The sequence below is a fragment of the Anolis sagrei genome, chromosome 1 (assembly GCF_037176765.1).
Source record: "Anolis sagrei isolate rAnoSag1 chromosome 1, rAnoSag1.mat, whole genome shotgun sequence".
Classification (NCBI taxonomy): Eukaryota; Metazoa; Chordata; class Lepidosauria; order Squamata; family Dactyloidae; genus Anolis; species Anolis sagrei.
Genome location: NC_090021.1, coordinates 61,567,794 through 61,593,645, shown reverse-complemented (window position 1 = coordinate 61,593,645; position 25,852 = coordinate 61,567,794). Strand labels below are relative to the sequence as shown.

The window sequence follows — 25,852 nt, the reverse complement described above, 5'->3', positions numbered from 1 at the left end:
TTTATACAATGTCTTTAATTTCTATTTCATTATCATAAACCCACACTCGATTTTTTTTCAAAGGTGTGATTTAAAACCTACATACCGCCTTTTAAATCAGCTGATGCCCCCACGTATTGGAAATTGTCCATATTAATCACATCAATTATAGGAGACACCACTCGGGTCCTGTCCTGCGGGCAGAAACATTGAAACAAAGGTCAATCTATGAAGGATGCAGGCATAGAAAGCTAATGAATTTGTGATATGATGAGAAGTATGCTGTATAATCCAAGCAAATGGATTTTACTTAACCATAACTTTACACAGATCTGAATAGGGGCAGTCAGATCAGAATGGTGCATTCTGGCAACCTCCCAAACAGAATAATATAATTTGTTCTATGTGGGAAAAAATTTGAAGACCAAGGCACTTCACTAGTGCAAAACACTTTGGCCATACTTATAACCAGTTCACCCAGGGAGAGTGATATCCCATTGAATTTGAAGGAGCTCCACTGTCTACCAATCTGCAGCTGAACAGAATACAAGATGCTCTGAACTCAAATTAATGCCTCTTCAAGACAAGACATATGATTGGGCAAGGTCTCTGCTAAGAGCTTCAGCTACATTTATATTCAGGGCCCTAAACACAGGACTGCTATTATTGCAAGGGAGCTGGGACACTTTCACATCAACATAACAGCACTTCAGGAGACCCGGAGAGCAGGAGAAGGACAGCTGAAGGAAGAAAAAGGAGGCTACACCTTTTTCTGGAAGGGACTGCCTGAAGAAGAATGAAAAATACACAGAATCAGCTTTGCTATCAGAAACCTGAGCTGACACAACAACTCCACCAGCTCAATGAAAAAGAAAAAAAAAATCTTCAAAATAAATATTACACTTGATCTTATCCAAAAGCCCGAGAAGCGAGACCCCACAAGGCAACACCCTGTTGGGAATGTAGTTAGAGCAACATGTTACAGCTGAAATGCTACTAAACTTGCAATGTGCCCTTCCATTCTCCTTTAGTGCCCCTCCCAGTGTTTTTGACCACTCCAATCAATCTCTCCCCCCCCCTTCGGTTCCATACCTGTTACAATAACCTGTGTTTTAAAATGTGATTTTAAACTATCTTCTAATCTACTTTTAAATAACTGCTTCACTTGGGAGTTGTCCTTCCCCTCCCAGAGCTCTTGGGGCCGGTTTGTGCTGGTCAGTGACTGTAATAAAGTTTTGTACTTGTACTTAAAATAAATAAAAAGAGGAGTAAGAGAGACAAAGAGGAAAGGAGGGAAATTTGAGTTCTGGTTTTGGTGGGAGTTGGAACCCTCAGTGTGTTCAGAGGGTAACTTTAAGCACAGCATGACTGTGTGTATGTGTCAGGAATGGGAAAATGTAAATCATGCATGGCACAAGTTACAGCCTCTGGGGCAGAAAATTATTTTCTTTAGAGGATAATTAAAAACTGACCACATACCACAATTATGTTGCCAAGATAACCCCTTCTCTCATTATAGGCCCAGAAAATGAAGACAACCACTTTCTGTGGAAAATGTTCTTTAGGACAAAGTAAAAATAATTGTGGATAATACCTGAAAAACTAATAGACTGGATTTTTTGTGGAAGTATCTTTCTGAAATTAGATTAGGATTGATTGCAGCCATTACAGTTCTTCAATGCACCACAGAATTCTAATAGGACAGATTATGGTCCAGTAATCTCTGCCACTCATAACTAACCTCAGCGACCCTCTCCAGAAGAGGTTCCAACCAGCGCTCATTGCATTCACAATGACTATCCAAGAATGTCAGTACTTTAGCCTGTGCTGCATCTGCCCCACGAACACGAGAGCGCATCAAACCTAGAAATCAAGATCACACATTAGCCTTTTTAAAACGTGAGTCAGTCCAAGACTAGTCCACTTACAAAGGTAAAACAATTTATCAATCAGCTGACCAGAAATGAAAAATGCCTTAAATTGAAAGTCACAACATTCCTGGGAACCTGCTGCAGAGGCATTTCAACTCTCACAAACAAGTTTTCTTATATATAAGAAGAGAATAACTTCCTTCCTGTTATTTTCTTGCTGCTGCAATAGGTGTCATAGCTACCAGCAGGCTTGGAGGGAGCACAAGATCAGTGACAGAACAAATGGAACCCAAATTGGATTCCAAATTAACAGAACCACATTTTAAAGTAGGTTTTTATGGACAGAAAACAACTCTATTTGCCAGCCCCAATCTTGAAGCAATCTCAGATAACAAGCTCATCCACTACTATCCTCCTAGAAGGTACTGGTAGAGGAAGTATGAAATCTTTTTATTTCCTTATAATGCTTCTTGGAATATCTGAATATGAGACTTAATAATTTTTCAACTATGTAGTTGAAAAATAATAGCATGATTTATATGTGTCGAGTAGACTTTTTTTTATACCATTTTGCACATATTTATCAGCTAAAACAAAAGCTGCACTGGAGAGTTTTACCAACCCAAGCCAGAGATTGTAGTTCAAAGGAGGCAAGATGAAGAGGAAGAATCAATTCCTGTTTCTTCTGATAGAAAGAAATACAAAAGCAGAAGCACCTTCAGGATTGTGGCCTTCAATGTTAATATGTATACTTGCTTCAAAGAAAGAATAACAATTCAGGCAATAGCTTTTTCATAAAAGCTACTTATTAGAGAGTTCACTATAACAAGAACAACTGTTGAGCTCTCTAACTTATGGCAGTCCTGGGACCAATTAGACTACTCGCTTTCTGTGTTCAACTTCTTAAGCCTTTGTACCTAGGATGGTGTTGGTTTAAGAAGGCTTCAGCCACCAAAAATGAGTATATTTGGAAAGTGAATAAGAAGTCAGATAAAGGTTATGGACTGTTAGCGTCTTTTGTGCAATTTGTTACATTTCCTATCTTCCACACACAATACTTGAAGCAAAAAGTAGATTGCTGCTATTGTTAACAGAAGTAACTCTCTCTGGGATGCACGTCTTCAAGATTTTTTCCAATCTGAATAGAATGCTCACCTTCCCTGCGATCATTTCTAAGTATCCGTACTTTTTCAATTTTTCCCAAGAGAGAACCGTCTTCAGCTAGGAAAAAAAGAGGCAACATTAAGTTAATTGTTTATTCATCTGAGCTCAGCCAAAAATATGAAAAGTTATTGTTCCTTGTCAAGCCACCTACACCTTCCAGGTTTTTAAACTATCTAATACCCAACTCCTTTGTCAAGTCAAATCTACTTTGCAAACAGGCCCTAAATTAGATAATGATAACAGAACTAGATTCTAGAGTTTTTTATTTGAAAAAAAAAAACCAGTTCTATCAATAAACCTTCTTATGCTGATAAAAATTTTTATCAATAGACCTCAAAATGACACACTAAGCAGCACAAGATCAATTATCTATTGCTATTTGTTGTCATGTACTATTTTATGCACAAAGCAAACATTTGACAAACACATGATGATTAAGGGCAGCGACCAAAGAACAGAAATCAGAAAAAACCGCAATGACACATCTAGTATACAATCAATAAGTCTTTTTGTGCATATTTAATATATTAAGACAGGTCCACAAAAACAGAATCCTGTGCAAATACTTACGATCATTACTGTAGTCATCTACCAAAATGATCTCTTTGATAAGATGAGGTGGACTTTTCTTGAGAACACTTTAGGAGAGACAGAAAGATGGCCAAATAAACATAATTGATTATTTTATATAATATTACACTTTAATTGATTGTTTTAGGCAAAACAGGAAATTTCTCAAATACCTGACAACTGTTCGAAGCAAAGCCGACCGTGCCTCATTATGAAAAGTGATTACCACACTAGTTGCTGGCAGGTCTATCCTCCACTGTTTTCTCTGGCACCTTAGATGTAAAACAAAATATGTTTTAAAACATTAGCCTAGATTTTTCAACAATGCCATTTATGCACCTATTAAACATTCACTTTCACAACATGCTTTCATATCCTATCTTCTAGGAGAGAAAAACAACAGAATGTCTGAAGAATAAACAACTGAAATTTTATAAAATAAATCTGAATCTTCACACAAAAAATACAATAATTGCTGATATTTTGATCAAGAAAGGAGTGATCACCACTTACTGGGAGGAATGGTCTATTTTGGAAAGGTCTGGGACTACATTGTGAGGTATTTATTTTAATAGGTGGCCTTTACAAATAATCACAAAGTATTTGTAGTTTAAAAGCAGTGAATGTACTATTCAGTTATGTTTTAGTCTAATCCTACCAATAACAGCATAATATTCCATCTAAAGCTGATCAAAATGAATGGCTATAATGGAGAAAGTTGAATGTAGAACCTCTAAAGTGAATCAAATCCCCAAATATTTATACCCATAAAAAATTAAGCTGCTTAAAAGTTTCATTGGCAATAGGACTAAAAGGCTCCGTTAATCTTTTGTTTATTCCGCTCCAGAATTAATCAACACAGGTAAAAGCTTCATGCTCCTATGGATATCTTCTAAATATATGCCATAAGAGCAAGAGAATTTACAATCATTTTTCTTTTATGTATAACAACTCAGAGGCTTCTTTTATTAGTTTACTGTAGATATTTACATAGGTCCTTAGACCTTGATCTCTACCAAGGAAATCCTAGCATAAACGAATAAGATAAAACCTGGAATATCAAACTCAGAACTAAGCCGTATCTTGGCTTCAGCTCTTTCAATAATTACAAACAACTACTAAAGTGAAAGGCAACAGGAAATATGTGTCTTATAAGGTAGTTACCTTGCAAATTTCCATATAGACAAATATTTGTAAGATACAATTTTTCACTCTTACAAAGGCTATCAGGCCAGTATTCAAACAGAACCCAGTAAAACAAATTTGAGCAATAAATCAGTTGAAAACCAAAGTTCTTTTTAAACCCAAGAAGAATAGTATAAATGTAATTAAATTATCAATCTTGCACACTCAAAGGTAGCCACATCTTACATTGGCAGACATTGTGGGGCACTGATTCCATGTAGAGAAGTGAACAAGATAGTATCAGGGAATGTTTATAAACTAATTATCTGACAATATTCTAGTAACCCTAACTTAAAGCTATATACACAAGCAAAAGGTGCTCATGGCATGTGCCAGACTTCCACTTCCAGGTGTGTCTTGGAGGAAGAATAAGCCAGCATTTGTTTTTTCATAAGCAAGGAGTGTTTTAATCCTGGAAAGGAGATTCAACCTAGTTATTTGATCCTGTCCTATTCATGTATCAGAAGTGCATTTTTAAAAAAACTTACTTCTTTTTTTCAAGAAGAACAAATGCAAAGCACTCTACATGCTGAAAGAGATATTCATGACTCTGCTACACAAACTGAAATATGATAAAATTAATTGCACCAGATAACACTTTTGGACTTGAACAACCATACTATCAAATGCATGAATACCATCAGACCAATAATATACCCTTAAGTGAAAGAACTTAAATGTTGATAGTACTAACATGAAATCATCCTATAGTCTAGAAATATTAGTTTAAAAAATCAACCAAAAAATCTTTATCAACAGGTCAATGTGACTGTTGTATCTTAACTCTTATCTTAAAAGTCACCCCTTCTCTAAATATTGTGGCAAAGGGCAAAATCTTAGTTCCAGGATAACTTTTAAAAAACACTCTACTCTCTCTACTGTGGTCTTTTTGAATGTCAGGAGGGAAAATGGTTGTGCTGCTCGGGTGTCTGCCCCCCCCCCCCCCCCCAAGATTGCATGCATACTATTTTATTTTATTTTATTTCAAACATTTATATCCTATCCTTCTCAACCCCGAGGGGAACTCAGGGCGGCTTACAGGGCGGCTTACAACTGGTAACCATTAGATGCCAACAGCAACAAACAGTCACAGTATAAAACAAATTAACATTAGGTAAACAAAAAAAATATAAATATATATTAAAATATTAAGTATTAGGATATTAAAAACACAACCAAGCCCAAATCCCAAATCCAAATCAGAGTCCAGAGTACTATCCCCTCTCCTTGAAATGACCACTTCATATGTGAGTTATACTTAAACATATACAGTAAATTAAAATCACACCAATTCACTTACAGTAGAGATCTTTCAGACAACAATTATTTTAGTTTCATGAAAAAGCATAAATACAAGTAAGTACAGAAAAGGTGTTACATGATAAATTTCACGGGCCCATGCTTCACTATTTGTTGTACATCTCTCTCCCAAATTCTCAGTTTTAATCTTCGCTCTAGAGCAGTGGTTCTCAACCTGTGGGTCCCCAGGTCTTTTGGCCTACAACTCCCAGAAATTCCAGCCAGTTTACCAGCTGTTAGGATCTCTGGGAGTTGAAGGCCAAAATATCTGGGGACCCACAGGTTGAGAACCACCGCTCTAGAGCACGGAAAGGCAATTGCTACAGAACCATTTTTCAGTTCGGCCAAGTGCTCAAGTTACATTTTGTTTTTGGGTTGACAAGGTTACTTAAAACTACACAACCATTGGTGACATATTTATGAAACAGATAAAAATAGCTGAAATTAATATTGGTTTAATAAATATTATTAAATCAAAATGTTTTCACTCATCCTTGATTATCATCATTTTATATTTATTTAGGAACAAACTTTTAACATATTTAAATAGATTCTAACGTGTCAGAAGTATAAATAGAGTTGAAATACTGAACTGAAGCTGAACTGTTACTTATTTGCATTTTTTAATAGAGACTACACTTTTCAGTTTAGAGACACAGGCTACAGGAAATCAACTTACAGTTTTCTGTCTAAATTCTAAGTACTTACTGATCATGTCTAGTGTCTTGTACGTTTCTGTCCATGCGCAGTTTATCACTCTCCACTTGATTAAACTTATTACGAGCATATGGGTCTTGGCCAGCTTTGACCATGGTAACTCCAACATAGGCTTCCTGGTCAAAGTCTTGCCACCTAACCTTTCCTAAGAAAAAGAAATACAAGTGTTAACACATTTATACACACAAAAATATTTTTATACAATCAACACTTTACTCCCAATCCTAAACAGGCAAAGTTCCTTCCTTCCAGTTCACTCAAGTGGTTTCTTCTCCTGGTAATCATTGAGTATTCAATAGCAGCACTCTTCAGCTCAGCATAAAATTTCCATCCATGATTCAACCTGCCCTCTGAGCTTCATTGTAAAGTTCTCAGCACACACTGAGCAGCTGGTACACAGATCCAAAACCTAATATATTTGCTTGTGAAAATCAAACAAGGATAAGCTATTATTGAATTTAATGTGATGCAGTCTGTAAACTAATAGAGCTGCTGCAGTGAAGCTCAATTGGGATCAGCACTATGCCACATGGGAAGAGAAGTTTAATTCTTCCACCACCACGGTCCTAATGAAGTCACCTATTCCCATGTGGCTTTTTATACTAGAGCAGGAATGGGAATCATGTGGCCCTCTAAATATTGTTGGGCTTCAAATCCTAGCAGCCAAAGTCTGCACTGCTAATGGTGGTGGTGATCTGGAGATGCATTCCAACGAACTGTGGAGGACCATATGATTCCCACCCCTGCACCAGAGCCAACTACATCATTCTTCCTGCCAAATCATTTAGAAGATTTTCATTGGCACTATGGCAGAGCTGGAACCCTTCCTGTGGCAGTTCCAATCCAGACTCCAGATACCAGTGTTATTTTATACATACCAGTTATGTTAAAATGCATAAACACATTTGCCCTAACACACATTTTAGTCCTTAAAGAAAACTATACAGTATTTCAAAAAGATGGACCTGATTTGTGTATATATACTATAGCTTTTTTTGCTCAACATTAAATCTCTATAAACCACTGAGAATGAAATATGGGTTAAGTATTCCTTATGCAGAATTCTGAAATCATAGAAATTGTTCACATAGGTGGTTGAGAAAGTAACACCTTTGTTTCAGTGTACTCAACCCTTATTTCATGCACAAACTTATTAAAAGTATTGTGATTGAAACTATTTTCAAGCCATATGCACACGGTTCATATGAAGCATAAATGAATTGTGTGTTAGTCTTGTGTTCCATCTCCAGTCTGGGTCATTATGTATGCAAATAAAGGTATTTCAAAATCGAAAAAAACCAACCCTGAACTCAGAACACTTCTGGCCCCAAGCGTTCTGGAAAGGAGGTACTAAACCAATACTTCATAATAAATCCAGGTGACCTTTGGAGAGACTTAATCTACTTAAAGTCACCTACTAGCGTTACAAGTTAATGAACTGAATCTAAGCAAGTGTAGCACAGCATTCAGATAAGAACTATGCCAGATCCATTGCTCACTTGAGCTTGAAAATGCATTCTCATCAAAAATGAATCAACATGAATGGCTATAAAGCATGAGTAAGATTAAACTGTTTAATATTTAATTTTGGCTCAGGCGCATTTGAACTGCTGAATTCAAAATTCTACAAGTCACATTCAGAGGCTAACTGTACCTCAGCAATAGCTTAAAAATATTAAAAGAAAACCTGTTTTTCATTTTTGCTCGAACAAATCTCTAGATCACCTTGGACTTTAAATTATGTCTGCACTGAAATTCTATCAATTGAAAAGAAAACTGTTTAAAATTACTTCCCAAATTCTTAAAACAGTGTCTCAGCTCCATTACCTCATTGTTCCTCCCAACATGAAAGCCAAATAAATAAATAGTCTTCAAAACAAACAAACAAGCAAACACCAGAACTGTACAACAACAGAAATGTCACAACTCAATTCACTATTTAAAAGATGGAAACCCTGTTCAATTAACAATATACACCTCTTAACTTTTCATGTCTCCAGCACTCAATATTTGAAGCTCTTGCTGCCTACATACTTTTGCCAGAGGAAAGGGAGTTGATATACATCCTTCCAATGAGATTTTTAAAATCCCTCTCTCTTTAAAAACCCTGAAATTTTATCAATGAATTTCATTCATTATTTGGAATAATATGACTAAATTTCTGGGGAAAAGTGAATACAAATGTCAGAAACAAAGGGCATAACGATATATCTGTAGAAGTCAATAATTGATATTACATGGTCTAATTGGAAAACCTCTCCAACTGTATATTTATGCATCCAATTGTCAGAGGAAAAAATAAAGAACTCAATTTTGCCAAGTTTTCTTTTATTCTTTGGCTTGCCATTTCTTTCTCTCTCAAAAAAGAAGAAAGAAAGAAAGAAAGAAAGAAAGAAAGAAAAAGAAAAGGGCAAGTTTCAAAAACATATTTGTGGTTGCACTGGTGCATTCACCAAGTGTACAGTGAAAACAAAAGACAGATGTTACAAGCCCTAAAGAAAAAGAGGAATATTAGTGGTTCTAAGCATAAGTAAATACCGCCCTACAGCAATACTGGTGCCTTCGTGGGAATAGAGAGACCTGGAGGGAAATGTACACAGGTGGAAAGAGGAGCAACTAAGAATGCATTTATCATTACAGGCAGTGCTGGGCCATGAAAAAGATAAACAAGAAACCCTCAATAGAAAACAGCTGGATAATTGTATATGTGCATAAAGGAACTTTGTGAATCAAAGACTATATTTATAATACTGGATTCCTTCCATTTTAAGATGCCATCAATTACAAGACGAACCCTAATTTCAGTACCACCAACAAAAAAACAGAAGATACATCTAAGATTCTAATATGCACCCATTTTTAGAAATGTTTATATAGGAAGAACGAGTCATAGAAATGAAGAAATAAAATATAACAAAAATGTTTAGATCAAGGATTTTCGGGGAAGCATGATTTTATAAGTAACAGGTCAAATTTAGAAAAGAAATACTATATTTCATTGCATAATAGTCACACTTTTCAGGGCTGTGTGATTATACTGTAGTGAATTTTTTTTAGCTATGGGGCTTCCCTCAACCGGCAACAGTTAAGAGAAGCCCCATAGCTCTTATGACTTCATTCTTGGCTAGAAAGCCCTGTAGCTTTAAAAGGCAGGGTTGAGATTATTATGCTAGAATGCTAAAACACCGAAACTGGGACTCCAACTAAGGGGGCGCAACTATTATTCAATGGCAAGTACTATGCAATGAAATATGGTACTTGCAGTAAATTGACTTAGGTGATAGAAAAGTGGAATAAACAATTGTCATGGGATTTCATCCAGCACTGCCCATTAATCCAAAACTCTTTTGCAGGTGAATTCTATTTTACCTGTGACTTCAGGTTTCCAATTATGTTCCCATGCTTCCAAAAATGAATTATGATATGACATTCACTGATGTTTCATGGGGATTTGGCTGGGGTTACTACGCATCAGTATATCCTATATCATGATTCAAAGCCACTGATGCAAAGTGGATGTGAATTAGAAGCATCTGCATTGCTACATTTTCTCCTATGTCATGCAACAGTAAGTAACTATTACATTCATATCTGTTGCACACCTCATATGCCTCAGGTTCCAACAATAATCCATAGCAAAAATAGGCTATTTTAAATAACAGAGAATATTTAAAAGAGTTTCTCTTGGTAAATGTATTATTATGACATACTATGATATTTGTAGTGAGTATGGATTTTTTTAAAAAATTAATAGAACCAAATCAAGAGCATTTGTTGCCTATATGTCTTATCTGGGACTTAAAATATTGGCCCTCATGAAAGTATGGGTAGCTAGAAGCAAATGCTGTCTGCATTCTGAACAGCCTTATTAACTACATGAATTTTCTATAAAAGAGAGAGAATATTTTTGGGTGTGGTTGACTGTTTAATGCTACTGAAACCCCACAGTTATTGACTTCTACTCCCAGGATACCCACCAAGAGAATTACAAATGCACTATGGAATACGTCCATCCACTCCAAAATGAACTAAAAAGTAGGCACTTGTTTTCTGCTCATTGAATGGGCTGTCATTCAAAGGTTACAGAAATGCAGACATGCTCTACAGAGCACAGTATAATTTGAAATACTGTACTCTGTTTAATAGTGAAATTCCTTCAATACAAGAAAATTGCAAAAGCTAGTGAAAACTAAATATGAAATATATGTTCTGCTTGTAGAGCATATCTTTTGGGAGCAATGTGACATTTACGTTTCAAGGTTTAATGTGATTTAAGAAGCATTTATCCTTCTATAGCCTCAGAGCAATTACTCAGCAAAAACTCCCTCAAGGAAATATTACAGTAACAATTAAAATAACCAAATATTCATCCTCTGTTCCCACCACTTCACTGAACTATTTTGTTGCCCTAAGAATGAACACCCACCTACCTGATTGTTTAGACACCTAAAAGCTTCAACTATTAATTTGACTGATAAACACAAAGTATCAATGAAGTGTTTGGGAACAAGATTAAGCTTTATTTGACATTAAATATACACATTTAATCTCACCGACTGTTTTCATCTGTGTTATTTGAACACAGAGTTGTCAGTTTATATAAACTCTCCATTTTGATTTCATTGGCTATTGACACATTTGAATCTGGGATTTGTTTTGCAAATGGAAGGTAGCAAGAGTGAGAATGTAATAGCAGTTTTAGCACTGGGTGCAATGCCCAGTGACATTACTTTAGGCATAAGGCATGACATTATTTGTGACTTTAAAACTTTGATTTACCCTGAATCTAGTTTTACAAGATTTGAAAAATAAGTTGATAGTTTCTTATGTCAGCAAGGTGGCACTGTAAATGTTTGGAAGAAAGGAAAACCTTTCTCCCTACATCAGCAGTTCTCAATCTGTAGGTCACGACCCCTTTTGGGAGTCAAACTACCCTTTCACGGGGATCACCTAAGACTATCAGAAAACACGTATTACCAATGGTCTTAGAAACCCCTACATCCATCTCCAGGCGAGTATATGAAGGGTCCTCCTTTGCTTTAGCAACAACCCTTGCTTCCCTCAGGATGGCCAAAGGGCAAAAAAGCCCTTTCCTGAAACCTTCCGGCCCTTCATCCCAGCAAGTTACTTTAAAAAAAGCACTTGCACTTCTAGGATGCTCTCAGTTTCTGCTCTCTTCTCTCATCCTCATTATTTCTGGCTAGGTTATACAGTGCATGCTCAGTATGGCCCGCCCCCATTGTCATCACTACAGTAGGGGGATGAAGGGACTGTCTCCTAAATCAGATAGTGCTTACGCACCTGTGGAGGAGTTGGACTGCAAATTCCGTTAGCTGCCTGCCTTCAAGTTGGTTCTGAGGGGCTCTTTTGGGGGGGGGGGTGAGCATAAGGGTCTCATGTGCTTTGAGTCTCTTTTTAGAGAGATAAAGCAGGATAGAATGTTGTTGTTGTTGTTGTTGATGTGAGAGGCATTCCTGTCTACACATGGTGCTCCTTTTTTTCCTCCTGTCACTGCAGCCCAAGCCCCATATTTTGTACCATTTTGAAGGATCTCTATAAACTGCTAGGACTGACCTTTCAAGTGACACAAAAGCCTGTAGTGGGGAGGGATGGTAAGAAAAAGGAATTCCCTATTGTTAAAGCAGAGTTCTTTTTTACCAATCTCTGAAATTAAAACATATCACTCTTTTATCCATCCTGGAAGCTCAGGTCTTGTAATTATTTTCCCTAATACTTTGATATTAGAATTCCAATGTTCTCGGTCTTCTGTTATCTGTATGATGTTTGTTAGCAGCCACACCTGATAGCTGTGCAGGACTAGGTCCATTTGCACCCCAATCAAAATACTAGAATGGAGTTTTTGGAACATCAGTTATATAAACTGCAACATCTTTTAGGAAGAGCCCTTAAGGAAAACTGTGGCACATGACGTACACTTTTCTCCTGCAAACTTGGTGTGTTTGTCACTCAGACAAGGTTCTGAAGCTTCAACCACTATGCATTTTTGTAGCCTTTCCCTCCCCTCTTACCCCTTTGTGGGTGAATTGGGGCAGCCATTCTGAAAGGCTTTCGGTCTGACTGAAAGTTCTGGGAACCACACAATTAAAGTCTGGCATTATTTTTGAAGACCACAACAAAGTGATAATAGTATATAAGCTCTTGCAAAGCCATTAACTTCTAAAGAGTAAACAGTTCCTTTCAAAACCGTAAACAGCATTTTTTGATGATCTCACTACTGTTAATAAAATATAAGGATTATAGTTCACTACATTAAGCAGTGTCAGCTCATGCAGATGATAAAAACCTGAACTTGTCTCCTGACAACTTAAAAAGATTAATAGCCAGCTTTGTGGATTAATTAATTGCAGCCCATACATGGAGTAAAATCTTCACAATTTATGATTATAAAATACTTTTAAACCTTACAGTTCTGGTCTGCATCCTAAACCTCCCCACTTCACTCTCAGGTGGTTTATTATACCAAACATTTTTTCTATCCTTGCTGCAGTTGTGAGTTTAGTAATTTATAATCCATATTTTACTCTTCAAATAAAAAACACTGTTTCATTACACGAAACAGGACCTTCTCCATGTCTGCTCCATGACTCTGGAACTTGCTTCCCATGAAAGCTAGAATGTCATTCCATAGTCTTTAAAAAAAATTAGAGGGGCTTTTATAATCAAAGGCTTTTATAAATAATAATAATAATCATCATCATCATCTTTATTTGTACCCTGCCTCAACTCCCCAAGAACCCCGGGGTGGCTCACAACATGAATAAATACATTAAAATACATTAAAAAAATAAAATAACAATTAATAACACATCAAATCAATAGAAAAGCACACAAAATAAGCCAAAGCACAAATAAACAACATTAAGAATAAAAGTTATAAAACATCAGTTAAAACACCATCATTCCTATGAGGTCCACATTAAAGTGTGGACTAATCATTGCCAAAAGCCTATTTAAACAGTCATGTCTTCGTTCCTGTTATAATGTGGCATATCTCATTAAGGGCTTCATTAAAGGCCGCCCTGCGTCCCCCTTGTGGGGAGAAGGGCGGGATAGAAATGTACGAAATAAAAAAAAATCAACTGTTTTAACGTGGTGAGATGTATTTTGCATTGGGCATGCATATTCAGCGCAAGGACAGAGCCTCAAGTCACCTAGAGAAAAGCGGGGTAAAATGTTGTACATCTCCTGGAACTGCCATAATGCAAGTGTATAAGTTGGAGAGGATTTGAATGACTTTATCTGCAAAATGATGGGCAAAATTGCCACATCAAGCTGCTGAGTGTTCAACAGCCCCACACTAAGAATCACAGTGAAAAAGGCCCCTGGCCATTTGAAACGGTCTACTGACTGCTGACGCAATGAAGGCAGCCAAGTTAGCATTCTTGGCTGCCTTCACTGCTGCCAAGTAGGCCCTAAGTGAGGCTCTAGTCCATGTTCGGTCAGATTTGTACCAAATCTTCTACCACCGGCACTCTAGTCTCTGTCTCACTTGCTTCATCGCCACTGAAGCAGGGAGCTGCATTGCCTCTGCTAAGCGAGAAGGGATGTTCAGGAGTCATCTTGTCCACCATCCTAGTCATCTCTTTATTCCAGAGATCAACCAGAACTTAAATGGATTACGTACCACTATGATGGGAAAATTCCCAAGAGACATCAGGAATCCATCAGGATCCATAAATTTCCTGAAACGGACCATTTTAATTGGTCTCCCGCCCTTGCAGAGGTTAGGAGCCGTAGTTAATCTAAAACTGATCAGGTAAAGATTGGTCCATTGAGAGTTCCTCCAGACCGATCTCAGCATCACCTCCCATTTTAAAGACCAAGTCCAAAGTGAGTCCAGCTATGTAAGTGGGCCGAGATATAATTTGGGACAGCCCCATGGTTGTCATGGTGGCCATGAAGTCCTGAGCCGCACCTGAAAAGGTGGTCTCAGAATGGACGTTGAAGTCCCCCAGCACTTATAGCTGCTGAGACTCCAATGCCAGGCCAGAAACCACCCTCATTAGCTCAGGTAGGGAGACTTTTGTGCAGGGGGGTGGATGGTATGCAAGCAGAATCCCTAATCTGTCCGAGTTATCCGGTCTTAAATAGACACACCCAAATGTGGATGATAGCGGGATTGGGCACCTGATCATGGTGATGGAATCCTGATAGACCACAGTGTCTCCGCCTCCCCTCTCCCCAGGCCTAGTCTGTTGATGCACCCCGAAGCCTGGTGGACAAAGCAGGGTGAGATTTACACCTCCCCCTGCCTTCGTCCAACCAGGTGTCGGTAATGCAAGTCAGGTCCGCATGCTCATCCAGGATCAAATTCTAGATAACTGTTATCTTCCCATTTATGGACCTGGCATTTAACAACAGGACTTTTAGCCCAGTGGGCCTGTCATTTTGGATATCTGGTCGATTTATTGTAGGGGGAAGATGCTTCAGAGGCACAAGGACTCTATCACAGCCCCCGCCCCATGTTGGTATCTATGAATGCATCTCCCCCTCCCCTGGATGACTTCTATTGGGGCACCCCAACTCTGGAAATCCCTCCCCCAGGAGCAACTCATGACTCATTAGCGAAAGGAAGGTTGGCCATTGTAAATAGGTCATTGATTAGTAGGATAACACAATTCCCAGTTACGGCAGTTGCCATTAAGGTACCCTCTCTCTGAACCCAGATATTTGCTATGGAGTGATATAGTCAGCTATGATCCTCCCCTGCCCTTCTTAGCAAGAAATCTCACAGTCACTCTCCTCTCTCAGAACAGCATAGACCCCATAATCTTTTACATGCTTCTGTGAGGGAGGCGAAATTAAAGTGCTACTGCAGGAGGCTGCAGAAGATCAGGCTACCTTCTCACTGAACTTGAAGTATTTGCTATAGAATATTATAATATCTGAAACCCTCCCTAGACCTACATAGGAAGCTGCCACCCAATCACCCTCCCCTCTCAATACAACGTACTCCCCCTAATAAAATATGATCGTATAGGTTGTTCTCGTGAGGTAAGGTGATATAAAGTGCTGTTATAAGAGGATATAAGGTAGGGTATATAAGAAGGCACTATATTGTATTAAAACTGTATAGTTTTAATTGGTTTCTACCCCTTTTAATTGTGTGGTGGAGTATAAGCAGCAGCAATTACAATAGTTATTATTATTATAATAACAATAATCATAGTAATACCTGGAGGTAGGGTCTCCATGCTTTGTGATTTCTCATCTCCATTATTATTGCGTTGATCTTTTTTGTTTAATGAAATACTATTTGGATCCTCCTGGGGAAAAATAAACAAATCAACACAAATTTATCATTAAGTCAATATTTCTAAAAAAAAAATCACAAATAAAGGAATAGTTATCTTTAAGTTTTTAGACCACTATGATGATCATGTGAATTGAAATGACAACCTCAAACAACAAGTTATTGAAAATCAAGCATGTGCTCACTCACTGCAGCTATCTGCTAGATGCAAGTGGTACCTTCTTCCACTTGCATCCCACAGATTTTTCCAAGAACATAAAAAGATATTGTGAAGATGTCCTTAATTAAAATATGTGCAAAAGCCTCATAAATACTGGATTTCACAGATGTAAAGACTAGGTCACCTATACTACAAAACAATGTTCTTAAGTCTCATTTCACCCTCATATCAAATTCTGATTTTTACTTGGTTTTGTTCTATGCAAAAGATGTTGGTCAGCATGTCTTGTTAATTTATCCTAATCATACATCTGTTAGTTGTTCTGACCTCTGTGGAAACCAGAAAATTTCCTATGAGTCACCATACCAGCAAGAAAAAAGTAAACAATTTTACTATTCGAGCAATTCTAAGATGCAGAGTTTATAACACAAGCTGGTTGTTTTCTGTTTCATGGCACTTTAATTTTTCCATAGACAATAGGCCTTAGAAAACTTGGTTTTAAAATGTTGGGTAAAATGTTGACAACTAAATCCTCTTGCAAGTTCTCTAGATCCTCACTGTTAGGCGTTACAAGGCAGACATGAAAAAACTTACAAGTACACAGGGCTGTGAAAATGTATGGGGACCTTATGTGTGTTGATATGTATATAGGGGAATGAACACTCTCAATATTTGTGACACATTTTTTTCAGATTGCTGCTAATTGTCCATCAACCTGAAGGACATAGCACAAGATCCTATCAAAGTCTAGTTCCCTCAAGCATAAGCCTCTTTGTGCTGAAGAGGGTTAAAATCCATGGGTGTATTACTATATTCATTTCTTCCTACCAGTGTGGTACACTTCATTATTAGACTGATTCTACCAGCACAGTATTACAGCTAATATTTGGATATCTTTTTTTGAACACCATTATCAGTCCAACTCATTTTTATTAAGTTAACCTAAAGAACTATCAACAAAAAGAAGTAAATAATTTTGCTCCATAGATTTGCTAGCCTGATCTTCATCCCATAAATGAACTTTAAGTTGGGCCTTAAAGTTTTAATTATTGTTATAATCACTTACCACAATTATAAAGTTAGGTTTAATTTTGCTGATCCTTGAGATATTAAAGCTTCTAAAATAAGACCTTGTATAAACCAAAGAATTTGAGAAACTGGAATATGCTTTGACATTCTGGACTGGAATATTGGTTGTATCACTTTAAGGCTTATTTCTGATACACACTTAAAGTGTTACACAGGTTAAGTCAACCTGAGTAAATCTGAAGTCATGAAAGTTTACTTTCCCAAGAAAAGCAAACCCGATTGTTATTTTTTCCAAAGCTTAGTTTATATTATATTTGGAACACAACAAGCTTTCTCACACCACACCAGACTATTAGTTCCAATTTATTTACACTGACTGGCAGCAGCTGTCTGTATTTCAGACAGAAGTGCTCCTTGGTCCTACCGAAATATGGCAAGAATTGGGGCTTTCTGGATTCATATGCTCTTCAGTAACTATACTTTGTGGCCAATGGAAAAAACAACAGGAAACAGAATTATCTTTCTATTATCCAAGCCTTGCAATTCTGTGATATAAAATTTGTTCACCTTAAATAAAAGATAAATATTGGGTTTTGATGAAGAAATAGTAAGCTTCTGTGTAAAGAAATAAAGACTATTTACAGAAAGCATAAGACAGAACAAAAAGTATATCTGAAGTAATTTGAGCAAACAGATGCGATGAACTATTTGCACAGTATGTTGTTAATTTACAAATTGTTAATGCACATCTCATTTAAAGCACAAAAGCCAGCATGACATAGTGGTCTGAGTGTTGGACTAGGAAAACCTACAGGGTAACCATGTGCAATACATAGTTTTTCTGCCCTAGAAGAAACCTCTGAATAAATTTTGTTGAATAAACTCTGAGATAGGGCTGTCACAATGTGGAAAAGACCTGAAGACACATAAAAACACCTTATTTCATTAATTTTAACCACATCTTTTGTTTGGATTCAACCCCACCAGCCATAATATACATTCGATGAAAATAGGAAATTTACCCACTACTGGCTGGGTTAAAGCCAATGGTTTTAAGAACTGAATACAACAAAAACTGGGATTGCTAAAATTTGCTAGTCTGTCAGGAATTTCACATGAAAATGTCTGAGATGTCAATTACATATCCAATATTCTTATGAATAAGTATAGAAATGTGAGTGGGAAAAATGAAACCCCCCAAAACCCTGGACAGACTTATCCATGAGTCAATGGATAAAACCCATATGCTTCCCTGAGTGGTCTGGTGAAAGCCTAGTTCATCCTGGAAGAACCTAAAAGAAGCACTGAACCTCACTACTCTTTGCTGTGGTGCTGTTTCTGGCCTTTTTGGATGTCTGGGAGGGAAATGACAGCAGCAACTGCCAACTAGGCCCTGATGTGGCATTGGTGCTTTCAGCTCTCTGTGAAGGATTGTCAACATATCCATGAATTATAGAAAAATTCAAAATTTTGGTCCCCAAGCCTGCTCTCAACTTATACACGTAGTTGACTTATGTATTGATCAAAATCAGGTTATCAGTGTAAATTTTAAGCCAAAATCTACAGAAAACGCACACATTAGTTTGGGAGGTGACTTAGGATGCTTCCACTCTGCAGAATTAATGTAACTTAAACTGCAATAGCTTAATGCTATGGAATCATAGAACTTAGTTTTATAAGATCTTTAGCCTTCCCTGCCAAACACTGCTCATGCCTCACCAAATTACAAACCACAACTTCCAGGTTTCCATAGCACGGAGCCACGGAGATTTAAATGGTGTCAAATTGCATTAATTCTACAGTGTCAATTCACCCTGAATTAAACCCTTTAGATTTCCCAATTTTGGGAAATCTGTGGTGCCTTCTTTGGAGAGAAAAAAAAACAGATCAACGAATCTTGGGTGGGCAGACAAAGGAACCACAACAGCATAAAACTATATTATCTACATGTAACTAGTATTTATTGCTGTTATTTTCCACGAACCATACACATGAAAAGGGGAAGAATGAACGTAAGTAGACATGCTTCTGCTACCATGATCACAATGGACTGTGCTAGTAAGAAGAAAGAAGCTCAAGGACACCAGGTATGAATTTTCAAGGTCAATAAATAAATAGGAAACCGTTTTAAAAAGAAACAAACATGGGTTTTGTCTTTTAAGAGGTACAGCAATTAGAGCTCTAGAAATGGGAACAATTTTGAAATACTAAAGGGTAAGAGTAGCAACGGTGTCTCAAGAACAGTATTTAGTAAACAAAGTAGTGATGCCAAGTTCTACAAACTCAAGCCTGAAGCAGAAATATAACAGAAGTTAGAAGTATTCAGATTAACTGAGAAAGACAGCATGATGCATAAGTCCCAAAAATTAGAATAATCCTTTTCATCTTGTATGGCACATACATTTACGTCAGCCAGCGTACATAATGGCTGGTGTTAATGCGTCAAACATTTTTTTTCGAGGCAATCACTTGTTCAGGAACTTATGCTTTATCATTTTTAAAGCTGTTTGCAAATTTTCTTTCCTCTTCTATGTTGTGGCCATGCTAATGAATATTCTTTGTTTCAAAATGAAGTAGTTCAATAACTTGTCTCAGCACAGTGCATTCAAATGCAAGAAAGCAATGTGTTGGGTGGCAGATTAGTTTATGATGCCACTTCATCACAATATAAATAGCTGAGAGTAGCATGATATGCAACATCCTACGTCAAGTTAGTACATCTGATGATTGCAGATTCTGTAGCTAATACTCATATTGACCTGTGGATAAGTTGACCCAGGTTTTGGGGAGCTTGTTTTTCTGACTGAAATTTCTAGACTTATACATGAGTTTATAGTTTTAGTCTAAAGAAAAGACACAGAATCTTAGTAGGAATGGGCCCTATGGGACTGCAGGTCTGTAGCTAAAGCATACATAGCAGGTTGCTGTCTGTACTCTTTTTGAAGACTTTCAGAGAAGGAAACCCCACCACCGCTCTTGGCAACTGAGTCCATTGCTGAACTGCTCTCACTGTCAAAAGATTCCTTCGTATCTTCAATACAAAATCTATTTCCATATGATGTAAAACACATGTTTCTACCCTCTGAGGTTAGCAGAGAATAGGTCTGCCCCCTCCTCTATGTGACAGTTCTTGAGATATTAAAAGATCTCAGTTATGTGTCACACATACACATCTTATAACCACCAAACTGATAATGCTCAGCTCCTTCTATTTTCTTATTTTTGTTTCTCCATGTCTTATATCATCCTTTTTGCTCATCTCTGAATCTACCCCAATCTGTTCCTATCCTTAATATGCTTTGACATTCTGGCATCCAAATGAGATTTGGCGAGCATAGTATTATTTCCCTATACTTGAAAACTATACTTCTATTAATGCAAGCAAAAAAAGCACACTCCTCCTTGCTGCTACAGCATCACACTACTGGCTCATATTTAACTTATGAGATATATAATTGGCCCTCCACATTTGCAGATTTCACTTTTGCAGATATGATTTATACTGTTTCTCTGGGGATATCTTAAGTCCTTCGGTCTGATACAGTCTACTTCCAACAGAATTAACTACAGAGTTCTGCTGGAGGATCAAGAGATTCCCAGAGAAGTGTTGTTAAACTCTTCCTCCTCAGATTTACTCCATTTCCTCAAATTCCCTAGCCTATGACTTTCACTATCCCTGCACTTAAAGGGAAGGAACCTGTACTCCATATACTTTTTACTTTGGTCCAATGTGCCAGGGATAGCATTGTATTTTTGCCTGTCTTTTAAAATTATTTTACTGGAAATTCTTGGAAGAATCAGTTCTGGTCCATGAAACATCACTATTAAGTAGCACTGAGGTATACCACCTGGAAAGGGGGAGTGATCGGGCTTTCCCTCATCTCCATAAATTGCTGTTAACAGACTCTTTGGCAGTGGCTTTTTAAACCATCTGGGGTTTTTTTTTCCACAAAATGTTTAAAAGGGAATTTTTAATATCAATATTTTTATCAAAGGTAGAAACTGAAGAGACTCTTGGGAAGGAGTTTTACATTTCTTGCTTTGTATGTAAAGAGACATGTTCTTCTTTGACACATAAGGCTCTTTGGAACTTGGCCTCTGCTTGTCAATTGTGGCACTTTTACCTGAAGGCAAGTGATGAACCAGATAAATATCAAGCCTCATCATCATAAGTGCAACTAAGCATCTAAAATGTAGCAAAAAAAGCTTTTTCTATAGGCAAGCAATACAGAACAGAAGATTTTTCTACTTCCCCTAGAGTGCAGGTAAATCTTTAAAAATACTGAAATTCCATCTCCAGTCCCCAAACAGAAAGAAAAAGGTTACCCAATTCAATGGCTATTTTTCCTCAATAGTAGTATACATATCCTGGCTCAAGTAGTTTCCATCTGCTAAATGTACTTTGATTCTTAATTAACACAAATATATTCAAAGCAAAACACTGCTAAGAACGCTGAAAATAAGAGCAATGGAAAGAAACGTTGGAAAGCCATTGTACAATAAATAAGCAACACACATTTCTGTAAATGGTAGCCAATAGCAGCTGGGAAGGAAGACCCATCCTGTGGGTTTCTAGCTCTCTGAACATTCCAGGTTCTCTTTAAAAATAAATCAGTAAATAAATAAATTCAGATATGTGTGTGTTAAAAAAATAAAAGAGATAGCCCATCAAGATATTATCTATGGTTAGATAAGTCTAACTATTACAAAATGGTAAGAGAAAATCTGGCCTTTCTAACAGTGCTCTGGGGAATAAACCCACAACTGTTAACTCTTGTTACTTGTATGTCTTTTGTTTATTCAATATCTACTCTCAAATAACAAAATGTGCTTTTGTTGAAGCTACATATGAGAACACAGAAATAACAGACAACCACACAGAAGTGAATTCTAGGCAACAGGAAGAAAATATATTATCAATGGTGCAAACATGAACAAAAGATCTCCTCCTACAGAAAACACACAAATGCCTAAAAACAGCCGTGTTAGACATAACAAAAACAAGAAGTACCATGATATACTGCTGTGTCAACTTTTGTGGTTACAGCACATTTCATCAGAACTACCTATATAAACTTTAGATTCTTTTGTGAAAGACTAAAATTAATAATGCAAGGAAAACTTGACCAATATAATTTTCTATGTCAAACTATACTATTAGATCTGGGCTGCACAACCTGTGGTCCTCCAGATGTTTAAGACTCCAACTCGTAGAAGTCCTAGCCAGCTTGTCCAATGGACAAGAATTCTGGGAGCTGAAGTCCAAAACAACTGGAAGGCCACAGGTTGTGCAGGCATGTACAAGATTATTCATTATGAATTAGCTAAGCAGATGTCCTTGTCCTTCCTAAAAATCAGAGATCCTCCATATTCAACAAAAGGAATCAACACTGGAAGCCTTAGGCAGGATCCAAATGGTTCTTTGGGAGATCTACACTTCATAAATATAGCTTTGCAGACACCTTAAAGACCCCTAATTGAACCCTTCCAAGTGACATAGGCAGAGGCGGCCCTAGGTAATTTTCAATGGTAAGCAAACAGTATTTTGGCGCCCCCCCTCCCCCAAAACCAATCACTATCTATCTATCTATCTATCTATCTATCTATCTATGGGGGCATGGACAAATTTTGGCCCTCCAGGTATTTAGGACTTCCTACTGGCTGTTTGGAATTGTGGGAATTGAAGTCCAAAACACATGGAGGGCTGAAGTTGGCCCATGCCAGCCATACATACACACACACACACACACACACTAGTCATCCCCTGCCACGCGTTGCTGTGATCCAGTCTAGTGATCTTGAAAAGAAAGTAATAAGAAAGTTGGTTTCTAATATATGTAATTTCTTAATGCTTGTGGGTAAATAGTATTTCTTGTTGTTTCTTTGTCAGTGTTGATGTAGTTCCAACACAAAATACTGAAGGGATTTGGGGAAAATAGACTCTGATACTGGAGGGGTTTTGGGGAAACATGTACAATAATTTAGATTTGCAGTACCTTCAGTCACTTCCGTTCATGAAGAAACCTCCTTGCCGCCCTGAGAGGGGTGATGGCACAGCTGCCTGGAGAGGCACTTGCAATGCTGCCCCTCTTCACACAGGAGAAGAGGCCCTGTGCTCCATCGGCTCCTGGGTATGCGCTTTGCATTCTCTTCCCCCACACGCTTTGCAACTCCGGGAGAGGGACACGCGCCGGCATTACCAGGCGCACGGAAAAAGAGCCCTCATGCAGGGAGCATGCTCTCCCTCCATCCTTCCCTCACAAGTGCGCACGTTGTCTTCCTCTCCTCCTCCTCCTTGCAGGCCAAGGGAGACAACAATGCCAGTGTGCATCCTTCTCCCAGCGTTAGGAAGTGCATGGAGAAGGAGGGCGATGCAGGGCGCACATTTCCTAATGCCGAGAGAGGGATGCGCAGCGGCATTGCCGGGCACGTGGGAAAAGAGGCCTCGTGCATGCCTCTTTTGTGTTTCATCTTGGGTGCTATCTTTGAAATGTGTCATTGTGTATGTAAACAGCTATCCCATGATCCCAAACATTTTTATTTATTTACAGTATTTGTATACCGCTTTTCTCACCCTCAGGAGGACTCAAAGTGATTTACACACTTCTAGTTCAAAGCACTTTGGATCAGGGATACTCAACCTGTATTACATTACAAACTGCTAGACCGGCTGTTAGGTATTGTGGGAGTTGAAGTCCGAAACACCTGGAGGGCTGAAGTTTGCTCTTGCATGTGCTTGACCCAGAAGCAGATGAAGAGCCCTCCTTCCATCCAACTGCCACTGCTTTGGCCTTGGAGAAACAGGTGGCATGTGAAGCCATGGAGCCCTTCCAGACAGGCCCTATGCCGCATTATCACAGGGTGTTTACGCCCTACACCACTGGAAAAATTATACTGCCTAGCCGGTATTGCACCACCTGACATCCGCCGGGAAGTGGCGGCCAATAGTGAAAGGACCAAGGCAAAGACATCTCCAGCTCATCCTCTGTTTGGGTATCAGCCAGCACGTCAACGACTTAAATCTAGAAATAGTTTTCTAAGATCTACAGAGACACTCGCTGGAACACCTCAGCAAGCGAGAGTCCAAAAGTGGCAGCCTCAAACCCAGCACCTCAGCCCATGGCTGATACCAGATGAGAGACTCCCCCCTGGGCACACAGAGGACTGGGCGACTTGGAAGGCGCTGAACAGACTGCGCTCGGACACCACGAGATGCAGAGCCAACCTTCAGAAATGGGGCCACAAAGTGGAATCCTCGACGTGCGAGTGTGGAGAGGAGCAAACCACTGACCACCTGCTGCAATGAACCCTGAGCCCTGCCACATGCACAAGGGAGGACCTTCTTGCGGCAACACCAGAAGCACTCCAAGTGGCCAGATACTGATCAAAGGACATTTAATCAACTACCATACTCACAAATTTTGTAATCTGCTTGTTTTGCTTTGTTCTGTTAGAAATGTAACATAATTTGACTGGTTGTTCTGACATGACAAATAAATAAATAAATCCCAGGTTTTCAGCTTTAAACTGGATCATATGAGTCCACTCTGCCAGATAATCCAGGATAAACAGAAAACCTGCAATCACATCCTGGGATATAGGGCCTGTCTGGACAGGCCCTTCATCCCTTCCCACACTGGCATCCCTTTGCCTTTGTGTCATGTTTTAATTAAATTATACACCTAAGGGCAGGGGAGCATTTTGTTGTTGCTTTACTCGTACAGTGACAGTGTTACACAGTTGGTGTTCTGCAACCACTGCTTCAACCATCCATGGTTTGAAAACATTTTTTTTTAAAAAAATCCCAAAGCAGTCTTTGATTTTGCCACTTTGTACTGTGGAAATATAAATATAGAGCTCCATAGTGTCTCGTCCAACAGCAGTTGGGATTGAGCCCTGGAACTGATGGAAGGATAAGTGGAAGGACAAGAGTTAGCAACCCAAAAGACACTGCTGCAAAATGTAATTGCTAAAATATCAAAGTCAAAATATTATCCAAATTTAAACTATTCTGCCAGCAATGGAAAGGAATCACACAGGATCATATTTTTGCAGTCCATTAAGTGTGTTGATGACAAATCAGATAAAGGAATACTGGGGAAATTAATATAAAGCAGTGTGTATAAAGGGACATTACATTTGGTAATCTAATGCAGGCTTTAAAAGGTTTTAAAGATCAAGTCAGGGTCTGCTGCAGTTTTTAGTTTTGGATATGTTTTTTATGGATTTTAACTGAATTTTTAAAATACCAATGATATTTAATTCCATTTTAATGTTTGCATATTTGTGGATTTTAAACTGTACTGAAATGTTTTTAATCTAAGCCAACTTGAGTCTTCTTGGGGAGAGAAAAAGCAGGGTATAAATAAACATAATAATGTGTTGTGGAAGGCTTTCATGGCCAGAATCACTGAGTTGCTGTGAGTTTTCTGGGCTGTATGGCCATGTTCCAGAAGCATTCTCTCCTGACATTTTCCCCACATCTATGGCAGGCAACCTCAGAGGAACAAAATCTGGCTACCAGTACCCTCTAAAATAACCCTCTAAAATCAGAACAATAAATAAAGAGCAACACTAAAAAAAGGGGGGGGGGAATTCCTGACA

The 25,852-nt window shown here is 38.1% G+C and overlaps 1 protein-coding gene across 1 annotated transcript in view; it reads right to left on the bottom strand.

The window, feature by feature from the left end:
- The window catches only part of GALNT2 (polypeptide N-acetylgalactosaminyltransferase 2), an 81,363-nt gene that overhangs the window by 18,253 nt on the left and 37,258 nt on the right, over positions 1 to 25,852 (bottom strand). Inside the window, exons 2-8 of the mRNA XM_060753801.2 lie at positions 15,982 to 16,072; positions 6,777 to 6,930; positions 3,758 to 3,856; positions 3,585 to 3,652; positions 3,006 to 3,071; positions 1,721 to 1,842; positions 86 to 173 (exon numbers count right to left, since the gene is read on the bottom strand). Of these exons, the coding sequence (XP_060609784.2) occupies positions 86 to 173; positions 1,721 to 1,842; positions 3,006 to 3,071; positions 3,585 to 3,652; positions 3,758 to 3,856; positions 6,777 to 6,930; positions 15,982 to 16,072 (688 nt within the window). The remainder of the gene's footprint in view (positions 1 to 85; positions 174 to 1,720; positions 1,843 to 3,005; positions 3,072 to 3,584; positions 3,653 to 3,757; positions 3,857 to 6,776; positions 6,931 to 15,981; positions 16,073 to 25,852) is intronic.